General features: G+C 41.8%; 1 protein-coding gene across 10 annotated transcripts in view; it reads right to left on the bottom strand.

Annotated features, from left to right (window-relative positions):
* Positions 1-318: 318 nt before the first annotated feature.
* Positions 319-16,708, bottom strand: part of LOC135552099 (tropomyosin alpha-3 chain-like) — a 34,601-nt gene continuing 18,211 nt past the window's right edge. For 4 of the 10 annotated variants that reach the window (XM_064983495.1, XM_064983501.1, XM_064983500.1 and 1 more), the window contains 3 exons: positions 14,960-15,022; positions 14,024-14,093; positions 319-1,724 (listed from right to left, as the gene is read on the bottom strand). In XM_064983495.1, the coding sequence (XP_064839567.1) occupies positions 1,642-1,724; positions 14,024-14,093; positions 14,960-15,022 (216 nt within the window). In that variant the 3' untranslated portion in view covers positions 319-1,641. Of the gene's footprint in view, positions 1,725-12,492; positions 13,282-13,759; positions 13,843-14,023; positions 14,094-14,959; positions 15,023-16,372; positions 16,449-16,708 lie in introns of those variants that run through there. The other 6 variants (XM_064983497.1, XM_064983503.1, XM_064983496.1 and 3 more) reach the window with 4 other exon arrangements.

Here is a 16,708-nt window from a genome sequence, read left to right on the forward strand (position 1 = left end):
CAGGATAAAGACATGTAGCACATCAAGACCGGCTAAAACCATTAAAGTTTTTGAAAATGATCAATGAAGATGACTATTCCTCTAAGTGAGCTTAACATTACTGTATGATAGTGATTCGTTATGTGTAACATGAAATACATTGTAATTGTGTTAATTGTTTTATGCATGCATGTCTTGGTATTCGTTTTTTTAAATGGTCTAACAAACAAATCAAAAGATGGCTGGCACTCAAGCCAGGGATGGGTCAATTCAATCAATAAGTCAACACAGCAATGAATTGTACTCTAGAGGAAAAACTAACATAGTTAGACGATAGTATTGCAGTAAAAATCATGGTCTTTATTCAACATCAAAAGTCATTACAATGGAACAAGACAAACAAAGTGATTATACACAGTGAGTTTCCAGTTAAAACATTGAGTTAATTTTTGGTGTTTTAGTTTAATCCCCTACTAAAATTGTATAGGTTTTGCATCACACTAATCAGATCCCCCACCCATTTTCTATAATTGGCATGGTACTGGCAAGGTGATAGCCATTGATTTTTGTTAACCCAAGAACTTCACCATAAACCTGTCAAACTAAAAAGGATGTTGATATAGGCAGCCCAAACCTAATATTTTTCACACTAATTTGTATTTTGACCAAATCAGATCAGCTTGGAAAAAGAGCTAATATGAAAAGATATGTTATGATTGGTCAAAAAACCAATTAGTGGAGAAAAAAAAACAGAATTGGGCTACCCATGTAAATGCAGCCAAATAATTTGTGTCATACAAGTGCAGCATTGTCTTGTGATAGTGGCTATTGTTTAAGTGGGATAAAACAAAATCAGGCACACAAATACCTAAGGAATAGGAATAGCACCACCCAGTGTGGTTTTGGTCCCAAACTGTATTGGTGTAAAGTAGGCAAAAAGGAGGGATATAGGAGGACAGAAAGCCAGTTACATTCTGTACCCTATCCACTAACCCTTTTTGGTGTTAACTAGTCAGAAAGGACTGCATAGGCCTAAGCAATGTGGAAATGGCCCATCCCTCTGATAGGCCAAGTGGCATTTACTCCATCTTATTTACCACTTTCAGATCTGTGAAAATTCAGGGATTAGGTGTTAGGGGAAGGTGCTCGCAAACAAAATAGAGCCAGGCCAGAGTATACAACAGCAGGACAGAAGTAAATGGCTGGTAAAAGAAAGTGCCCTATTCCCCCCCTTTTCTAATGGGCTATAATGGATGAGTGGCCTAACCATGTTCTTGTTAACTTGGCAATACATCCTTAAAGGCAGTCATGCTAGCCCCATTCCAACAAGGAGAAGTTAGAATAAATCGACCACACAAACAAGATAGAATAATAAACCACACAAGTACGACAGAGTTCCCCTATTAAACACCATTCCAATGGATAAAGGCAAGAGCTTCCGCAAGACGTCACATTGAAAACCTAAAGTTTAACATGAACAATCAATGCTGTTGAGAATAAAGGTGTCATTGTAAATAGTGGTTTTGGCACCCTCCAGTGGGGATTTTTCCTACCCTCCACTACAGCAGAGCGAGGAGGAATGAGAGAGAGAGGCGGAAAGCAAAGGTCGGCAGAGGGATAAGTGGAGGAAGGTGGTTTTTGGGAGAGTCCATCTGGGGGTTCTCAGAAGCTGTTGAGGTCCTGCAAAGTCTGGTCCAGGGTGGCATGGATCTTGAGGTTCTCCTCCTTGGCATTGGCCAGTCTCTCTGGAGAGGGGGAGAGAAAGAAAGGGAGAGGTTCATATTTACACTGCATCTGGATTCACAGGGGAACACGCCAAACATCCCTAGGTTCCACTTTAAGGGCTAAAGAACACTGCCATAATCAGCCGTTGAGAGCTTATAACTGGCTTTATCCCCAATAATTAAGCCAGTTTTCTAACCGTTTGAGTAGTTTTACCCTAAAACAATATAACTGGACATGTCTAAAAATGGGACATCTTCAGTGGTAGGGTTGCAAAGGAAGGGTATATTACTGGAAACTTTCATAGTTAACCAGTAAATTGGTAACTTTCCTGACTTTTTTTTGGGGGGGGGGGGATATCAGATGATATCTAGTTGCCTTTGAGTACTTCAGATTATCACAGTTGTCTAATTCTCTGGGCCTCTGGCCTTTTCACATTTAAAAAAAATCAATTTTTAAATACAAAACAGAATGAAGCTGTACAACATTATCCTAAATTTAAACCATCATCTAAGTGAATACCATTGGTGTTTAATATGAGGGTTTCAGCATGTTGTAAATGATGATGCTAAACTGCTGTCAGTTAACTTTTTTATATAGTTCGAAGAGTTGCAGAGTTAATTGAAATGACATTTGATTAATTAGGCCATTATCTTGAACCATATGGTCTATTCACAAGAAACTAAAATGGCCAGACAGATAAAAGGAACACTATATAAAAAAAAGTAATTTTTTAGTATGCTTGACTAAAACAGTCAAGCATATACTTCCAAAATTATCATAGATTGTAATCATTGGCAAATTTACTTTAGATAACAGTAACTTTGGTAAATTACCAGTAGCTTTGCAACCCTATTCAGTGACTTAACTTGCTTTCATGTACCAAGCAGATTGAATAAACGCAGCCTTCGTCTAGTCAGACAGCCCAACTGATATTTTTTCCACTAATTGGCATTTTGACCAATCGCATCTTTACACATCAAATATTTTTCAAAGCTGATATGTAAAATACCAATTAGTTCTAAAAAGATCAGAATTTGGGCTGCCTGTGTAAACAGTCTAACACCGTACCCAAACCGGTCGCGGGTGTTCGCAAATTGATTTTTGTCCCCCCACAAACGCGATCATGACAGCCAGGTTGAAATATCAAAAACAAACTCAACCAATTATATTAATTTGGGGACCGGTCAAAAAGCATGAAATATTTATGGCAATTTAGCTAGGAAGCTTGCAGTTGCTAGCTAATTTGTCCTGGGATATAAACATTGAGTTATTTTAGGTTCTCTACTCCGACAATTAATCCACACAACCCGGTCAACAATCATTTCTTTTCATCTTTTCAGGCTTTATCTTTGGACTATATGGCAATTGGCATCTAGTATTATCATGAGGACGACCGACCTCAGTTCGTGTTTCAATCACCCTCGTGGGTAAAACCAATGAGGAGATGGCACGTGGGTGTCTGCTTCTATAACCCAATGAGATGGGAGAGGCAGGACTTGCAGCGCATTCTGCGCCAAAAATAGAAACAACTTCTATTTTAGCACCTGGCAACACAGACGCTCGTTGGCGTGAGCAAGCAGTGTGGGTGCAATGATTGCAAAATAAATGTACACACACACACACGCACGTTATTCAACGCATGCGCACACGACGCAAGCGGTGTGGTCAGCATGTAAGAAGTATCAAAAACACAGCATTCACAGTAGGTCCACAGGATACATCTTGAGCAACACTGCTATAAAGTGTAGATAGTCGAGTGGATGTGAGATGGCATAGTGGAGCATAGTAAACAGAATGAATACTACTAAATAAAGTACCAAATAAGCAAAGTGCAGAAAAGGTCATATTTACCTGAGGATGGAGTAGTAGGAAGATGAAAAGATGGCCATAGGAGGGCAGACTTACTAAGTAAGCCACTAGGGCAGCGTTTCCAAAACTGTTCTTTGGACCTCAAGGGGTGCACGTTTGGTTTCTTGCCCTAGCACTACACATATTTAAATAATCAAGCTAGTGTTCATATTTGCACTCTTTTGACTACTAAAAATGGACCACTTTTCAACTAAATGCCCTCACATTTTTGCTGCATAATACTGTCAATTATGCTGTTGGGAAGAGAATACAAACAGAATAATATATTAGGAATTTACACGGCCAGGTAATTCTACATAGATACTGCACATTACATACAAATCAGATGGGGGGAGGCACAACCACCAGATGGTGCCTCAAGGTTGTATCTTGTTGGGTCAATGCCATTGTTATGAACTGGGTCCATATCAACTCAAAATGAAGTTATTTACCCAGTCAGCCAATAGCAGGACTCTCCAACCCTGTTCCTGGAGAGCAAACGTCCTGTACGCTATCTAGTGCACCTGATTTAGCTGGTCGATAAGATGAATAAGGTTAGTTCCAACTTGAGTTGGAGTGAAACCTCTCAACCCAGGAACAGGGTTGAGAGCCCTGGCCTATAGCTACTGGCAAGATGAATTAAGTCAAATTGTTAGCTATCCCTTGTCCTTTCTGTGCCAACGTAATGTTTCCATATAGGCTACTGGTCATGTTACCAGGGCTACGTTGTTGAAAAACGTTCTGAACAGATAAAAATTCCATGAAGAGCACCAACATACACAGGTTCTGTAGTCAAGTCCCTCTTTTTTCCTCAAAGAATACAGCTTGATTCTATTTCGATAGACATGACCCATACTGGCGATGTTCTTTCTATTGTGCAGGCCACATTTTACTTTCATAAAAAGAATATCGCGGGCTGCTCTAGAACTAGGCTACTTGCGGACCAAACCGTTAAACATTTGACTACACCTTTTTCAGTGAGATTAGCTGTCTATAGCGAACGCCCTGGGCTGCGTTCAGCAGGACAGAACGTTCAGATAGCATATTTCTATGTAGAACAAACATGCTTCTTCTGGCATGTTGAATAATGGAAATGAGGTGGGAAAAGTGGGCAGGTTGAAGACAATTTAAAAAGACCTACTTTCCTACAGCCTACTCAAGTGAGAGAAACAGACTTACTATTAAACTCAGTGCAGCCTTTGTTTTTACATTTTGTAAAGCAGTGTTTCATAAACAGGCAAATGATCGCTAACTAGAAGGCTAGCTGTGACTGGTTAGCTAAAGTGAAGCAAGAGAGTCGCCTGCACAATGTGTATGACTCATCCTTCCCACTGCTGAACAGAATTGCGCTGCGCAGCTGTGCAATATTATTTGAAAAGCTCTCAATCCAGCCCACTTCGATTTTATCCAGAGAATTTTGTCTTGTATCATTTTAGTAAACTGAAATGAAAGGATTCTGGGTCTATTTAGACAGTTCTAGTCTAGCCAATTGCCAATGAAAAATAGCTGTTTGACGAATATTTGTCACCATTTTTGTAGATAGAAATTAACACTGCATCAAGCTGATTCAGCCGTGTAGTGCTAAGACAACCAAAACATGCACCACTTGGGGTCCCCAGGACCGAGATTGGAAAACTGCACTAGGGACTGAGACAAGGCCTATTACATTAAGTGGTCACTATCCGACACTAATAGCTTACAGATGGTAGGCAATGAAGGTCACAGTTATGAAAACTTAGGACACTAAAGAGGCCTTTTTACTGACTCTGAAAAACACCAAGATAGATGCCCAGGGTCCCTTGGCATCTGCGTGAACATGCCTTACGTATGCTGCAAGGAGGCATGAGGACTGCAGATATGGCCCGGGCAATAAATTGCAATGTCCGTACTGAGAGACACCTAAGACAGCGCTACAGGGAGACAGGACAGACAGCTGATCGTCCTCGCAGTGGCAGACCACGTGTAACACCAGCACAGGATCAGTACATCCGAACATCACACCTGCGGGACAGATACAGGACTAACAACCGCCCGAGTTACACCAGGAACGCACAATCCCTCCATCAGTGCTCAGACAGTCCTCAATAGGCAGAGGCTGGACTGAGGGCTTGTAGGCCTGTTGTAAGGGAGGTCATCACCAGACATCAGCAACATTGCCTACGGGCACAAACCCACTGTCGCTGGACTACAGGACTGGCAAAAAAAAAACCATTGCGCTCTACTGACGAGTCACGGTTTTGTCTCACCAGGGGTGATGGTCAGATTCGCGTTTATCGTAGATGGGATGAGCGTTACACCGAGGCCTGTACTCTGGAGCGGGATCAATTTGGAGGCGGAGGGTCCGTCACGGTCTGGGGCGGTGTCTCACAGCATCATTGGACTGAGCTTGTTGAAGACATCCTCCTACCTCATGTGGTACCCTTCCTGCAGGCTCATCCTGACATGACACTGCAGCATGACAATGTCAACAGCCATACTGAACATTCTGTGCATGATTTCCTGCAAGACAGGAATATCGGTGTTCTGCCATGGGCACCGAAGAGCCCAGATCGCAATACCATTGAGCACATCTGGGACCTGTTGGATCGGAGGGTGAGGCCTCAGGGCATTCCCCCCAGAAATGTCTGGGAAATTGCAGGTACCTTGGTGGAAGAGTGGGGTAACATCTCACAGCACTGCAGTACTTAATGCAGCTGGTGGCCACACCAGATACTGACTTACTTTTGATTGACGACCCCCCCCCCCTTTGTTCAGATACACTTTTTAATTTGTTAGTTACATGTCTGTGGAACTAGTTCAGGTTGTCTGTTGAATCCTATGGTCATACAAATATTCACGTTAAATTTGCTGAAAGTAAACCGTTGACAGTGAGGACGTTTCTTTCCATGGCGGATTCAGGGCCGCTATTTATGGAAGATGCCAAAACTTGAGATAATAGATGGCGAAGTCAAAGATAGGCTAGTTGTTTCCATCTGTGGCAAAGTGTTCCCTAAATTAATGCTTAACAAATCCAGCTCCAACCAGCCAGAGCTAGCGGGCTAATCTTTCAAATATGTAGTAAAAAAATAAATTTGCTAGCTACACAGAAAACTACAACATGTAAAAGTGTTGGTCACAAGATAAAAGATCCCAGAAATGTTCCATACACACAAAAAGCTTCTCAAATTGTGCACACAAATTTATTTAGATCCCTGTTAGTGAGCATTTCTCCTTTGCCAAAATACTCCATTACAGGTGTGGAACATCAAGAAGCTGATTAAACAGCATGACCATTGAACAGGTGCACCTTGTTCTGGGGAGAATAATATGCCCCTAAAATGTGCAGTTTTGGGGAGTGTGCAATTAGCATGCTGACTGTAGGAATGTCTACCAGAGCGGATGCCCGAGAATGGAAAGTTAATTTCTCTACCGTGAGCAAACGCCGTTTTAGAGAATTTGTTAGTACGCCCAACCGGCCTTACAACTGCAGCCCAGAACCTCCACAGCCGGCTTCTTCACATGCGGGATCATCTGAGACCAGCCACCCGGACAGCTGATGTAACAGTTTGCACAACCGAAGAACTTCTGCACAAACTGTCAGAAACAGATCTCAGGAAAGCTCATCTGCCTGCTCGTCGTGTCCTGACTGCAGTTTGGCGTCATAGCCGACTTCAGTGGGAAAATGCTCACTGTCTATGGCCACTGTAGAAGTGTGCTCTTCACAGATGGTAGACAGCATGTATGGCGTCGTGTGGGTGAGCAGTTTGCTGAAGTCAACATTGTGAACAGAGTGCCCAATGGTGGTGGTGGGGTTATGGTATGGGCAAGCATAAGCTACGAACAACGAAAACAATGGTATTTTATCAGACAATTTGAATGCACTGAGATACCTTGACGAGATCCTGAGGCCCATTCATCTGCCGCCATCACCTCACGTTTCAGCATAATGCACAGCCCAGGATCTGTATAATGTCGCAAGGATCTGTACACATGTATTTCCAGTCATGTGAAATCTATAGATTAGGGGCTATTGAATTTATTTCAATTGACTGATTGCTTTACATGAACTATAACTCAGAAACAAATGCACGTACAGTCGAAGTTTAAATGTTTTTGGCTAAGGTGTATGTAAACTCAGTTTATCCTAATTCCTCACATTTAATCCTAGTAAAAATTCCCTGTTTTCGGCCAGTTAGGATCACCACAATTTTAAAAATGAAATGTCAGAATAATAGAGAGAATGATTTATTTCAGCTTTTATTTCTCTCATTTACATTACCATTGGGTCAGAAGTTTACATGCACTCAATTAGCATTTGGTAGCATTGCCTTTAAATTGTTTACCTTGGGAGAAACGTTTTTGGTAGCCTTCCACAACAAGTTGGGTGAATTTTGGCCCATTCCTCCTGACAGAGCTGATGTAACTGAGTCACGTTTATCGGCCTCCTTGCGCAAACACTTTCAGTTCTACCCACAAATGTTATAGGATTGAGGCCAGGGCTTTGTGATGGCCACTCCAATACCTTGGCTGTTGTCGTCCATAAGCCATTCTGCCACAAGATTGGAAGTATGCTTGGGGTCATTGTCCATTTGGAAGACCCATTTGCGCCCAAGCCTAAGTTTCCTGACTGATGTCTTGAGATGTTGCTTCAATACATCTTCATAATTTTCCCCCCACATGATACAATCTCTTTCGTGAAGTGCACTAGTCCCTCCTGCAGCAAAGCACCCCCACAACATGCTGCCACTACAGTGCTTCACAGTTGGGATGGTGTTCTTCGGCTTGCAAGCCTCCCCCTTCTTCCTCCAAACATAACGGTCATTATGACCAAACAGTTCTTTGTTTCATCAGACCCGAGGACATTTCTCCAAAAAGTACAATATTTGTCCCAATGTGCAGTTGCAAAGCGTAATCTGGCTTTTTTAATGGCGGTTTTGGAGCAGTGGCTTCTTCCTTGCTGAGCGGCATTTCAGGTTGTCAATATTGATCTGCACTTCTCGCACAATGTATGTTCATCTCCAGGAGACAGAATGAGTCCTTACTGAGCGGTATGATGGCAGCGTGGTCCCATGGTGTTTATACTTGTGTACCATTGTTTGTACAGATGAACGTGCTACCTTCAGGCATTTGGAAATTGTTCCCAAGTATGAACCAGACCTGTGGAGGTCTACATGTTTTTTGACGTATTGGCAGATTTTCCCATGTTAACCTCTTGAAACTCTGGGGGCGCAATTTCATTTTTGGATGAAAAACGTTCCCGTTTTAAACAAGATATTTTGTCACAAAAAGATGCTCGACTATGCATATAATTGATAGCTTTGGAAAGAAAACTGAATTTTCCAGAACTGCAAAGATATTGTCTGTGGGTGCCCTAGAACGGGAGCTACAGGCAAAACCAAGATGAAACTGCAACCAGGAAACCAGCAGGATTTGAGGCTCCGTTTTCCATTGTCTCCTTATATGGCTGTGAATGCGAGAGGAATGCGCCTGCCCTTTCTGTCGTTTCCCCAAGGTGTCTGCAGCACTGATGTATTTGTAGGCATATCATTGGAAGATTGACTATAAGAGACTACATTTTCCAGGTGTCCGCCCGGTGTCCTCCGTCGAAATTGGTGCGTCTTTTTCAGCTGCTGGTATTTTTCCATGCGATTCTGAGGGGAAAGCAGGCTTCCACGAACTGCATATCAATGAAGAGATATGTGAAAAAACACCTTGAGGATTGATTCTAAACAACGTTTGCCATGTTTCGGTCGATATTATGGAGTTAATTCGGAAAAAGTTTGACGTTTTGGTGACTGAATTTTCGGTTCGTTTCGGTAGCCAAATGTGATGTACAAAACTGAGCGATTTCTCCTACACAAAGATTCTTTCAGGAAAAACTGAACATTTGCTATGTAACTGAGAGTCTCCTCATTGAAAACATCCGAAGCTCTTCAAAGGTAAATTTCTTCATTTATTTGGTTCTGGTTTTTGAGAAAATGTTGCGTGCTAAATGCTACTCAAAATGCTAAGCTAGCTTGCAATACTCTTACACAAATTAGTGATTTGCTATGGTTCAAAAGCATATTTTGAAAATCTGAGATGACAGTGTTAAGAAAAGAAAAGGCTAAGCTTGAGAGCAGGCGCATTATTTTCATTTTATTTGCGATTTTCAGAAATCGTTAACGTTGCGTTATGCTAATGAGCCTGAGGCTTTATTCACGATCCCGGATCCGGGATGGGGAGTATCAAGAGGTAGCAAAGGCGCCCTGAGTTTGAAGGTAGACCTTGAAATACATCCACAGGTACAGCACCAATTGACTCAAAGGTCAATTAGCCTAACAGAAGCTTCGAAAGCCATGACATCGTTCTCTGGAAGTTTGAGTTGTTTAAAAATGCAGTCAACTTAGTGCATGTACACTTCTGACCCACTGGAATTGTGAAATAATCTGTCTAAACAATTGTTGGAAAATTACTTGTGTCATGCACAAAGTAGATGTCCTAACCAACTTGCCAAAACTATAGATTAACAAGAAGTGTGGTGTGGTTAAAAAACACATTTGAATGACTCCAACCTAAGTGTAAGTAAACTTCCGACTTCAACTGTACATATTCACAAATTGGTGTGGGAATTTCCATGTGGAGTTGATTACTATCAAATAGCTAGCTACACTGGCAGCGGTCAGTGCCCTAACCTGCTAACCTTATCTAGACTGAACAAAAATATTAACCTAACACAAGTTGCCTTCGTTATTCTTCAGAGGAACCCAAATCTGCATGTCTTCTCTAGGATAGAAAATTAAACTGAAATAGTGGCTGCAACTTCCTCTGGGGGAGTGGGGGTAATGTGGATAGCTAGCTATTTGGTTAATAGGTCTAAAAACTAGTTAGACAATCTGTCAGTTGACTGTTAGCTTGTCAAGGACTGGTTTTTGAAAGTTGGATCTTTTATCAGTCTTTAAAAGTACTTATTTAAACTAATTGGGTTGATTAGCAAACAAGTTCTAGGGACTGTTTTAATACAAAACCAGACCATATTTGATGAAATGTGCTCTTATGCTAATTAGTTAGCATGACAAGCAACTGATTTTGCTTTGGCAACACCAGCAACCACACATGCACGTCAATAAAACAGGGATCATCAACTAGATTTAGATACAGGCCATTTTTTTAATTGAGGGGATGTTCGGGGGCTGGAACATAAAAATAAATTTGGGCTGAAAATTGACCGCAAGAAGCCTAAACAGATATAAACTCAGCAAAAAAATAAAATAAAATGTCCTCACTGTCAACTGCGTTTGCTTTCAGCAAACTTAATGTGTAAATATTTGTATGACCATAAGATTCAGACTGTGGAACTGTTGGCCCTAGACCTCAACCTCCGATCCATCAGGTCCCAGATGTGCTCGATGGGATTGAGATCCAGGCACGTCACTGGCCATTTCAGAACACTGACATTCCTGTCTTGCAGGAAATCACACACAGAATGATCAGTATGGCTGGTGGCATTGTCATGCTGCAGGGTCATGTCAGGATAAGCCTGCAGGAAGGGTACCACATGAGGTAAGAGGATGTCTTCCCTGTAACGCACAGCGTTGATTGCCTGCAATGACAAGCTCAGTCCGATGATACTGTGACACACCGCCATAGACCATGACAGGCCCTCCACCTCCAAATCGATCTCGCTGCAGAGTACAGGCCTCGGTGTAACGCTCAGCCCTTCGACAATGGTGAGACAAAACCGCGACTCGTCAGTGAAGAGCACTTTTTGCCAGTCCTAGCGACGGTGGGTTTGTGCACATAGGCAACGTTGTTGCCGGTGAGGTCTAGTGAGGACCTGTCTTACAACAGACCTACAAGCCCTCAGTCCAGCCTCTCTCAGCCTATTGCAGACAGTCTGAGCACTGGAGGGATTGTGCGTTCCTGGTGTAACTCGGGCAGTTGTTGTTGCCATCCTGTACCTGTCCCGCAGGTGTGATGTTCGGATATACCGATCCTGTGCAGATGTTACACGTGGTCTGCCAATACGAGGACGATCAGCTGTCCGTGCAGTCTCCCTGTAGTGCCGTCTTAGGCGTCTCACAGTACGGACATTGCAATTTATTGCCCTGGTCACATCTGCAGTCCTCATGCCTTCTTGCAGCCTGCCTATGGCACATTCACGCAGATGAACAGGGACCCTGCGCATCTTTATTTTGGTGTTTTTCCAGTGTCAGTAAAAGGCTTCTTTAGTGTATTAAGTTTTCATAACTGACCTTCATTGCTTACCGTCTAAGCGGTTAGTGTCTTAACGACCATTCCACAGGTGCATGTTCATTAACTGTTTATGGTTCATTGAACAAGCATGGGCAAAAGTGTTTAAACCCTTTACATTGAAGATCTAGCAAGTTATTTGGGTTTTTACAAATTATCTTTGAAAGACAGGGTCCTGAAAAAGGGTTGTTTCCTTTTTTTGCTGAGTTTATGTAACTAAAACAATAATTTCAAACCTTGATTATATTTGAGAACATTGTCCTGCATAGGGTGCTGTTTTTTGGAGGGGACATAAAAAAATGTTTAATCCTATCCCATTTCAAGAGTAGTGTGTTCACCCCGGTGTCACAGCTACATTGCCAACCTGGCCACATGCCATCATGACCACGTAATCATCCCCCTCATTGGCATATATCACGCCTCACCTCTCCACCTGATAGCGTATGTGTGTTGAGCACAAAAATGGTTGCCATGCAACACGAGGTGGATGCTACACATTTCCCCCTACTATGTAAAGTACCTCAGTTGGTAGAAAAGTGCTATAAAAATCCAATGAAATATACATTTGTTGTATATGATTACGTCTATGGGAATACTTGGGAACAGATTTCCAAAATTAAAAATCATTTGCAGCCGACTTCCTGGTGTTTTTGCAGTCTTACATCCAACAATGCAAATTCAGAAAACTGGAGGGGGGCTCTTTAATCACATTCATATCTCAAACTGCACTGCTAATCAGCTCTGTATTGTAAATTGCACCCTTGTGACACATAATTGTACAAGTCAACAAAACATATCCATTACTTGACCTCTTGTTTGAATGAACTTGTTGCTAGATGAGCAGATGACCAAATACAGATAGCACATGTTTAATGAAGTCTTCTGCTTTTCCCTTAAAGTATGTTCTTAATTCTAGTGCTAGCATGATGCTAAACCCAAACGCAGAGGCGCCATCACCTCTGCTCATTAAATCAAATGTACATTTTCTAACAAAACTGTGGAAAAACAATGTGCACATGGTAAGAGAACCAGAAATAATGGTGTTTGTTGTCACTTTGAAGCTACCCTAGCCAGATCAGGACAAAAGAGAATAAAGAAAGTAGTCGTGGACAGGTTATTCCTCCTCCCGTTGTTAAATGTTTATAGAGAATCACATGTACAGAGTGTATACAAAGTAAAGAACAGTGAAGGCAAGATAGAGAAAAGAGGAAATAGCAATACAACAAGTACAGTGCATACAGTGAGCCAAAGATACAGCAATGACTGTTGCCCAAAAGGAGGGGGAAAGAGGTGGGGATGGAGGGAGGGATAGATGAGGGTCACAAAGAGTAATGAGAGAGTAAGTGGGGCAAAAGAAACAGGACACGAGTGAAAAGCACAAAAAGGGAACAGATTTAACAACGTGAGGAATGAGTGAATATTGACAGAAGAGAGGGAGATCGAGAACTGCACACCCGAGGTGGATGTTCAGGAGGACTGAGACATTCTTGAAACCAAAATGTGAGAGCTTCCCGTTATCTGAAAACAGAGGGGTTGAGAAACCGTGACTACAGATTCTGAGAATTATTACGATTAGTAGCCATTGGGTATCACAAGCTCTATTCTTGTGGACGTTTGGTGTATTGTTGATACGCAAAATTGCAAGCATTCAGTTATTCGGGCTATTAGACTTCATGAACCACCCTTTAATGTCACACCACTCACATCACACTGTTATTAGGTCACAAAAATACATTTTAGTATAAATAGTCCTGGTTGACAGGTTTTGTAGCATTACTCAAGCTTTGTTTTTTACATGATGTAGTTGGTCACGGTCTGCCAGTGCTTTAAAAATTTGAACAAATGATATGCGATGTTAGGTGACGTGTTAGAGCCAGGTGTTTTTCCTGGACACCTGACTTCCTTGCAGTGTTAGGGGAATATTAGGGTTGCAGTCAAACACCCCCCGCCCCCCCAGTCGCTGCACGACAACCATACACACACAGTAGGCCTGTATTTACATGGAAGTCATGTCATTGAGGGCGTGGTCCAACTCCTCACTAATGGCCTTGTACTTCAGTTTCTGTGCGTATAGCTCATCTGTTCAGAGAGGCCAAAGAGTGAAGGGATACATTTTTTTTTAAGAATAGGAAGGTGTATAAAGAAAGGAGAGGGAAAGAAATAGCAGCCAAAGAGAAAGTGATGTATGCTAATAGCATGATTAAGCCAGAACAGGACTTAATCAAAATACAGGAGTTAAGGCAAAGTGGCTGGATCCTACCTTCCAGATCGTCGATGGTCTTTTCCAGCTTGGCCACAGACCTCTCAGCAAATTCAGCACGAGTCTCAGCCTAAGATAAGTCAAAAACAAAGCATTCAATCAAGATAGACAACCTAGACTAAACGTTAATTTGGGACTACAAAAGCAACCAAACCAAAACTACTATCATTACATTTACATTTAAGTCATTTGGCAGACGCTCTTATCCAGAGCGACTTACAAATTGGTGAATTCACCTTATGACATCCAGTGGAACAGCCACTTTACAATAGAAGGAAAAAAAGTGGACCAAACAAATGCAATGCACAAGACAAACTACAAAACGAGACATCCAGACAAATAACAGATCAGAAACAAAAAATATCCACCTACGAGCCATTAACTAGTATCGAAGAAATCTCCTTGAGGAATTGAACAAATATCCCCCCCCTTTCATCGCCCCGAAACGCCAAACTAGATACTATAAGGGGACGTCATAGACAACGCATGAACTTAGACTTCCCTGAATTTTGCTTGAGAGTGTCAACCATGTGCAATTATATCTACCAAATTAAGGAGGCTTTTCCCCCCCATTCTCTACGTCAGAGTTCCCCAACTGGTGACCCGAGGGCCAAGATTTTATTTTAATGCTGGACATAATCCTAAAAACCCTAGCAAATCAGTGCCAAGCTATTTCTGTTTTTGAAATCTGTTCCAAACTATTCCCACGTATAGAGATACAGTATGTGATCGTATACAAACGTACGCAAGGTTTGAAATTATTGTTTTAGTCAGGTTTTATATCCGTTTGGGCTTCTTTGCAGTCAATTTGCAGTCTACAAATTTGTAACAACATGTCCGGCCCCCTGACCATTCACTCCAAAAACAATTATCATAATAATATCAGCCCGCGTGTGAATCTAGTGATGATACCTGCTCTACAGGTTATCCACTTACCTCTTTGAGCTTGTCAGTCAGGATCTTAATCTCTTCCTCATACTTGTCCTCCTTCTGGGAGTACTGTAATAGAAGATAGGATTGTCAGTTTAAAGTGCATGTAGAGCACACAGACTCACAAAAACATAACACATCAATCACCTCAATCTCATGTCAAAGACCAGTTTATCGATCCTGCAATAGGATTTTTAACATGCATGTCAATTTAGTTCAATAATTAGACAAATATCAAGGACAACCCGTGTGACTTGCTTGCTGAGATTGCAATTCCCAGTTGGACTGCAGTGTCTCAATTGCCCAATCACTGATTGTAAAAAGAAATGTACCGAAATAAAATAGATAAGGCAAAAAAAATAATCCACGTAACACATTAAATTGAAGCATTTTCATGCAAAACATTTATTTTGCCAAAGTTCTGAATATTTTTCCCCATAGGACAGGCCACTGGTAAAACATAACGGAGGAATACCAGAACACTACAGTCCATAAAAGATGGAAGTAGAATACCACTTATTTAACCTTCATTCCACTGAAACAGCTTTACTTGTAGGGATGTTTACGGTGCATCTGCTCTGAGCACACCTGGACTTGAATATGCAAGAATGTAGAGGGAACAATCATAAACCTGGGTTGTGTTCATTAAGTCACACAATGGAAAACCTTCTTCAAAGGTTTTGCAACCAAAAACAAGTCCCAGTAGTCTCCTGTTTCAGTATTTTCTTCTGGTTGGTGCCTAATGAACACAGACCTGGAAGAAGTGTGCATTTGCATTCCACTGCTGGGTCATTGGAAGATAACGATTACAAAGGGGGTGCAAAGGAAAAATTCATTATGGCCCCATTGCCTCTGACATAAGAGTAACATTACAATTTATCTATATGTTATATTAGACCAAAGCCTAAACTTAGGATTGGGGTGCTTGTCCATGCAGGCCCTTGGTCCAATCATAAATATGGAGATTAAATTAACTCCATGCAAGTGTGACCTTTCTAAAAATTATAAACATAGGCAGTAAAGGGCACTGATGACAAGAGTGGATGTCTTGAAGGAGTAGGGGGTATTCAAGCCCAGAATGGCGGTAAATGCCAAAGGGCAATTAACTACACAGACCAATTAACCCAAGGGTAAATGCCTGGGGTATATGGATAGGTAGTACACACTGCCAATGTTGTTCAAGGCAGAGTCAATACAGAACCTTTGGTGTAGGGTGAATACAGCAGCTGCTCTCAAATGCTGCTCACACAGATACAGTATTATCTATCAACTGCAACATGTGCAAAGACATTTGTCAACACATTACTTACTAAATGCGCTTGCTCAGATATATAGTCACAAAAAATGCCCACACACAGGTAACATGCTGGTTTAATTTGAGGTTCACACAACCAGGTAAAATGCCAACACACACACTACCTTCTCCGCCTGGGCCTCCAGGGACTTAAGGTTATTGGTGACGTTTTTCAGCTCCTCCTCCAGTTCAGCACATTTACTGGATTTGAGGGGAGGTCGCCATTGAGTTTGTTTCAAGAGAACAAGGAGAGATGGCACAGAGGGTGACGAGGGCAGAGCAGTGTAAAAAGGAGGGAAAGAAAGAGCAGCAGTGTGAAAACATTGTCAATATGGTTTAAGATAATTGATGGCGAGAGATGACAGAAATAGAGTTGGCGGTGTGGCACAGATACAGTAGTTAGGGAACACGAAGAATGAGAGCCTTAATGACAGAAACAGCAGAGAAAAGGCATGAGGCTA

Source organism: Oncorhynchus masou, chromosome 13, assembly GCF_036934945.1.
Source record: "Oncorhynchus masou masou isolate Uvic2021 chromosome 13, UVic_Omas_1.1, whole genome shotgun sequence".
Classification (NCBI taxonomy): Eukaryota; Metazoa; Chordata; class Actinopteri; order Salmoniformes; family Salmonidae; genus Oncorhynchus; species Oncorhynchus masou.